We start from the raw sequence: 7,061 nt of genomic DNA, 5'->3' as shown, positions 1-7,061 counted from the left end.
AGCATTCACTGCTTTATCCCCACTGTGCTCATTTCTTATTTTTTTTAACTTATTTATTCTCTGTGAACCTCACATCATGCAGCTCAACTCCATTCATCTACCCTCCCCTTGGGTCTGTCCTCCACCATTGCATCCTTCTCTAAATCAGAGCAAAAACATTCTTTTAGTGCAAGCTACAAAAAGAAAAAGGAAAAAAAAGACCATATATCCACAAAAGAGTTGTAAAATTATAAAATGAAAGACATAAACCCTTAAATTATTTAGAATTAACAATAGTACTTTTGGTCTCAGAGGATATATTATGGCTAAGAAATGCAAGTTATGATAGATAGAGGATATAAAAGCTTAAAAAGTGATAGAAAGTGATTTAGGTACAAAATTTTAGACTAATATCATTTAGAGAATGAAGTACCATCTCCAATTTTGTCAAATACAAATGGACTAAATATTGTGACTGTAATTCTTATCTGATGGATCCCATAATTTCTCTTATTTTATCTAGTTTATTAATGTTAATGTATTCATTTTTTACTATGATAGATGCTTTTGTGTTTGGTGGGGTGGCCATTTCCCAGAGTTCAGGTGCTGGGACCTTGCTCTATCAACTTAATGATGTTTATACTCTCATTTTAGAGGTTTATGTGCACCCCCTATATCTCTTGACTATTTTATTTTTCTGATAGAAGTTCATGGTATATCTTACACAGGCCTGGGAGCAGTGCTCCTTTGGCAACATTGGTGCAGAGAGGAGAACCCCACAAGCAGCATCAGGGTGCCTTCACTGGTGGTTCCAATATTTCACTTTCCTCTGCCAACTGGTCTCCACACTGTTCCTAGCACCATAAGACTTCAACTCTTTCTCTTAAGGAATTTTCTGGCAATTGTCAATTGCTAAGCACATGACTCCATGAGTGTTCCCCTAACACACACCCATGTTGTAACCTACCATGCAGACTGTTTCTTGATGTGATTTAAAGCACCCGTACATAATGAGACAGGAGAACTTTTGACTGCATATTCAAGCTGGTATGAAATCTCAGGAAGTTTTAATGGCTAACATTGTTGAATGAGGACAATTTGAGTTAGGATGAGACATTTTGGGGCAAGATATGGAAGGAAACATTCATTTAGATGCATAGGAATTACTAAGGTTTTTCTAATCAAGCCTTGAGGAAAATTTGGCTTTGGAAGCAGGAGGTGCTCAGTGGCTCTCCCCAGGAAAGTCTCCTGGAAAGGGCACCTCAGCTTATGCTCAATACAGGGAGATCATTAGCAGGGAGGCAAAGTCTGCTCCCCATGACATCAGCTGTCCCTTCTTGGACATTCTATTGTCTCCTAGAGAGTTCTTGGCATCCTCTGTGATGTCACCAGTGTTGTAGTGACAACCAGTGCCCTAGTTTCTCTCAGTCTGAGTCTGGCGATTACCCCATAAGACATGTTTTCCCGTCTTCTCAAGCGTTTTGGGAGGGGGAACATCGATTGTGGAGAAACTAGAGTGAAGGAGTCTAGCGTTTTGTCCCAAAGTAATGATGGACCACAGGGCTTCTGGGGAATGTGGAGTACGTTCTGGGCAGTGTATGTTGAGCTTCCTGTCAGGGGGGCTGCAGGCTTAAGCTGACCTTTCTAGCAATGGGCCACAACAACCAGAACAGCTAAAAAGGAATTGATTTTCCACGAATATCACAATTCCTGAGGGTCAAGGAATTCAGAACTTTGGTTTACCCATCCCCACAGGGAGGATATGGTAAGGTCAATGCTATTGTACTGTGAACTTCTGGCCTTTACTTTCACAGTTCATTTGCTATGTTACATTGATATAATAACACCATCAGGAGTCATGGAGGGTCCACCTTTTCTGAGTTTAGACAGGGCAGCAATGTACTTCACTATCATTGCTTCTTTAAATACAGTGGATATCTGACAGAGTAACAGGGGGAGAATTGTGCTCCAGGCAATAACCTTATGTTCTTAGACCTCCTCTGATTTCTTCTAACTGGCAGGGTCATCGTTAGCTTTATATATTAGAGGTTGTGTGTTACACGCATTTTTCTACAGTAACAAAACTATTTGGAATGGGTAGACCAAGGTACAGCCTGTAACCTATTGGCACTTCTGGGGCATTTGGTGTTCAAATAGGGGAATTGATAAGTCTGTTGACCATGTCCTCCCCGGGAATGCTTTTTAAATCCTAGTTGTTGGCCTAGAGTATCAGGGTAGGACATCTGAGTGTCTCCAATCACTCAAGTTTTGTGGATGGTGAATTTATCATCTGAGTTCTGAAGCCACAGGGGTGCAGGTTCTGAAACCAAGCTGTACCCTGTTCAGCTGATAATAATCCTGGAGAAGCCATCTCCGTGGTACATGTAAGCACGTGATGTCCGGCATAGGGAACACCTGGCTGCTTACATCTCTTGGTCTCTATAGAGTAGTGGGAGAACTGAGATCCACTCAGGAGGTCTCTTAAGCACAGACCAAACTCCTTGCAATGACACTGGGTTCTAGGCTTGTTCTCCTGTTTAGGACTCACTGTGGTCTATGTACACTCTGCATTCTCCCTATGTCTGTTCACTTGTGTTCTTCTACCTACAGACACTGGGAGAGAAACATCATCCTCTTGGACAGACCTAAGTAAGAAGCAGGCCAAGAAGGAAAGGAGAGGCTGATTAAAGAGCTGCAGCTCATTACCGAGGAGAGAAATGACCTGAGAGATCGCCTGAGGTTTCTGACAGAGAGATCCATGAACAACAGGTATGAATCACTCCAAATGCTCTTGTTTCATTCCTGGGTCTGCAAGGTCACCTTCATCTTATCCTATTAAGGTTTTGGGCTCTAGAAAGCTGTGCCTCCCTAACCACCCTGTGCTAAACCTCATCTCCCATATAGAGGAGATTCAGAACCTGACCCTTCCTGAGGAGCGAGATGGAAAATGGACTCATCTGCTTCCATTTATTGAAAAGCAGGATTTGTTGTCTGAATGAAGAATTCAGGGATAAAGTCAGGGAGAGTGAGTTCCAGGTGCATTTGGAAAGCCCTTGACAGCTTGTGGCTTTGCAAGATTGTAATTGCAGTGAGTTTATGGTGAGTCTCTGTACTTGCTAGGCAGGGGACTGAGTGCTGGAAGATCCAGGCAGCAGCCTGAGGGGCCTGGTCCCACACTGTTCATCTCAATGCTTGATTAGAAGGTCTCAAGCTCAGGCCTGTTTGTTATTGTCTGTGTGTCTTGCCCTCTGAGACAGCAATGGTGCATGCATTTCTCCTGGTTCTCACAGTGCTCTCTGTTTCCATATTTCTCTTTCTCTTTCTCTGACTCTGTTTACATTTCTCTTTTTTTGTGGGTGTGTCTCAGTCTGTGAGTCTGTGTGTGTATACATCCAAATGCATATGCACAACTTTTATATGTTTATATTTCCCTGCACACTTGGATTCTAGGGGTCAATATCTTGGCCTGAGTATTTACCTGTAACACTTTCATGGTGATGTGAATGCTTTGTTCTGGGAGCCCAACTGTCAAAAGCACAGTTCTTTGCCTATTGGCCACAATTGTCTGTATATTTGATTAGTTGTGCAAAGTATAATTTTGTGTGGTATATGTTCTGTTATCAAAACAGGAAAAAGAAATCACAGGATTCTGGGTGTGTTGGGGGTGGGGGAGCATGGAGAGGTGTGGCCTAGGCTCTTGATAGCTTAACTGGCTTGACTGCAGATTTCCTCCTGATTGAAGAAAGGGAGCCAGGGAACCCTCCATCTGAATGCCGAGCTTCTGGTGTCCTGGACACAGAAAAACACATTTCTGAAGGTGAAGATCCCAATATGTAGAATTCAGAAGGTGTCCTTCCAGGACTGGGGTATTACAGGACCCACCCTGAGTTCATATATTCCTAAAAGCTGATGTTCATTGGATTCTATCATTTGGGGTCAGGCCCTATTTCAGGCCAAATCCATATTATGAAGATCTGGAGAGAATGGAGGAGGTGGTCATGTCAATTCTGCACAACTTAGTGATGGAGAACACTGAGATCCATGAGAACAACCATGAGCTGAAGAAGGAGATGACCTTCTCTAGGTAAGTCTTGGTCAGAAAGGCTATCACCTGTGGAATGGCCATTTCTGATTTCTTTGTTCTGGATTGGACAGTCTTCAGCTATGATTCTATCTCTTGTGCTGTTTACACATCAGTGTGCCAGGGTCATTAGGACTCAGTTTTCAGTTCCACAAAAGAGTGTTAATCATCCCAGGATTGTCTAGGCATCTTCAGAAGGCTCCAGATAGAACAGTACTGATTGAAGTCAGCAGAAAGTGATTAGGCTGACCTGGACCTATGGTGTCATACCAGGTTTTACGAAACTAAGTGCATGGACCACATGATTAGGATGACCTTCTCTTGATTCTACTGACCTCCTTTCAGGGTTTTGGCCCACTACAAATTGATGTTGCCCCCATGCACTTGGCTTTCATGATTAGTTGTAGATCCATGTTCTTTTTGAGAGATGTGGACACTAATTGGTGCTCGGGCCAAACAAACATTTTATTCTTCCCTGAATTAACTCTTTGTGGTTTGTGCAGCAGCATTATATGTATTGAGATGTATTTTATTAAGTCTTCATGGGTATCTGGGACCTGGTAGAGTTAGTGGGACTTAGGAGTAGTAATGGGAGAAAGGGGCAGCATGATCTTACTATGCAGACTGTATTTCCAGAAACCTGCTCAACCAGCTCCTGATGGAGAACACATGTAGGAAGAAGTTGCTCCCACTGAAGCAGGAGAGCAAGGAGGTACATCTTGATTGTGCACTGCACCAGAAATATTTGGTTGACTTCAACAAGAAAGATAAAGACCAGCAACCTCCAGACCCAGCATCATCTGGTAGGGGCCAGCAGCTGTGTTATCTTAACAATATCTGATAAAATTTGCCAATTTGATTCATCTTTGCTTTCTCCTACCACCTTTCTAATTTACACTCCCAACCAGCCAACCACCTCATGTAACAGAATTGTTCATTGCTCTGCCTATGCACAAGTATTCTGGGAAGTTAACCACTTTTCAGAAACTGAATTATTTTGCAAGTATATTTTGCTGCTCTTTTTGAAGCTGCAGTATAGAAATAGTGACAGATGAATAACATATCACATTATTGCATATCCACATGATAGATTGGATGCTATGTAGAGTTTTGAACAAGTTCTTGGATCTTTGACAAATGACACCCTGTGGTCATGTGACTTCTTGTGTAGGAAGCACCTTTCAGGGATAAGAACCAAGTGCAAATGTCAAAGTAGAACTTGTCATTGGTTTTAACCTTGGTGACATATGGACGTCTCCTTTCTTCCTACAACCCAATGAGGTCTCTTCCCATTGCCCTGTTCTTGGTTTGCTCTGGTATAAGTCTGGGTCCCAGATTGGCAGCCCACATTACAGTGAGGCTTGCTGGAGATTTTGCCCTGCCTGCAGAGTTGGCAACAATGATATCAGTTAAAAGGTCCATGTCGACTGTCCAATAGAAGTGAGGTGGTAGAAGGCAGCATTCTGACAGCTGGCTTGCATTTCCCCACCAAATCAGTGTCTGAATAACTGCCTTCCTCTCCCAGGTCTCAGAAAGTGCAAGAGAGCTAGAATTGGACACACACCAGTAAGAGAGCTTCCTGAAGAATAAGTTGCTTTCTCAGGAGTCCCTGATGACAAACATCCTGAACGGTGACATTTTTTGGATGAGTATTCTTCCTCATAGTTAATTTGTCATTTCTTAGAGACCCTAAATTTATATAACACTAAGCCAGCCTGACTGATTGAGGTCTTACTCAATTTCTTCTTCAGAAAACACCACTTGAGAGACAACTTGGGGGACTGCCTTTCATTATGTGTGCTAGAGGAGAAACAGCAATACATCTGTGCTTCTAAATGTTAAGAATATGCTGTTTAGAAATATTTTTGTTATGATTTTAATTGAAGTTTTCTTTTTGTTGTTTCATATTTATATGTTCTTGTTACTATTTTTCACTTTCAAATATTTTTAAATATTTTTATTTATTCATTTTAATCCTGTTTTATTGTAAAAATATATTCGTTATGAATAAAAATTGAATTCTATCTCTTGACTCTTAAGACCATCATTCTTACTCAAGGGTTCTGTCCCCTCATGTGGACTTAGAACTGACAGCTGGAGATGGATCTCTGCATGTTCCATGGAGCCTGAGCTAATAAGTGAATTCAAAGTCACCAAGGGGTACCCAGTGTGATAGTGTCTTTTGTGTGGATAATGTGGCTGTTGCTCAGACACACACTGTATGATGTAATCACTGACATGCTTTACCCAATTGTTAGGGTCCATGTGGTTCTTCAGAGAGAGAAGCAGATGCTCTAACCTGTGAGTCATCATCACAGCTCCTGCAGGTGGCTTTTGTTATTCCATATGATGTGCTGTATTAGGTGGACAGGATCACCTCCCATTAAATAGAGAGATCTCAGGAGATATGTATTCACTGGGAACTTACTAAACCATGCACGCTCAATGTGTTAGGTTGCCAGACATCCCTACAGGGCTCTGGTGTTCCCACTGCTCATTGTGGGTCAGGATCATCTTCCAGGATCACTTAGTTTCCATATTAGAGCAGATCTTTCAGCTGTTATCAATGATGACCATATATACTATTCACCTGATAAAATACAGAATAGAAACTAGCTTCCTGTAGGCCAGATTGGCATAATGAATATTTTGAGTGTTAGCAAGAAAATTATTTTAATCTGAGTCATTTAGGGAGGATCCTCAAGAGCATCCATAGTGAATGTAGCCTGATGCTGTGAATACAGGTTTCTTTTGGAGAGCAGGCCTGTGCAAGCCCAGAACCTAGGTGGGACAGTTCAAGCTACAGTTTTTTCCATGTCCAATCTGGGATCGTATTGAGAATGTATTTTTTCCAGGTGACTGATTTCCAATTTATGGAATTGAACTAACTTCCTGAGAGTGGAGGTGACTCAGAGGGTTAAAGTACAGAAGGACCAATCCACAATGTCCACAAAAGCTTGCTGTCACACCAGGGCTTTTAAAAGCTCAGTAGCTAGAGAAG

At 41.9% G+C, this 7,061-nt stretch overlaps 1 protein-coding gene across 2 annotated transcripts; it reads left to right on the top strand.

Annotated features, from left to right (window-relative positions):
- The first annotated feature begins 1,405 nt into the window (after window positions 1–1,405).
- Dlg5l6 (discs large MAGUK scaffold protein 5 like 6) lies at window positions 1,406–6,084 on the top strand. 2 transcript variants are annotated; one of them, NM_001432085.1, is given in 6 exon segments: window positions 1,406–1,744; window positions 2,590–2,748; window positions 3,920–4,063; window positions 4,697–4,863; window positions 5,586–5,691; window positions 5,812–6,084. In NM_001432085.1, coding segments are annotated over 4 exon segments (387 nt in total). In that variant the 5' UTR covers window positions 1,406–1,744; window positions 2,590–2,737; the 3' UTR covers window positions 5,651–5,691; window positions 5,812–6,084.
- Window positions 6,085–7,061: the final 977 nt, after the last annotated feature.

This window comes from Rattus norvegicus, chromosome 19 (assembly GCF_021556685.1).
Source record: "Rattus norvegicus strain SHRSP/BbbUtx chromosome 19, alternate assembly SHRSP_T2T, whole genome shotgun sequence".
Taxonomy (NCBI): domain Eukaryota; kingdom Metazoa; phylum Chordata; class Mammalia; order Rodentia; family Muridae; genus Rattus; species Rattus norvegicus.
The sequence above is the reverse complement of the archived record's forward strand: the minus strand, read 5'-3'. Positions and strand labels throughout refer to the sequence as shown.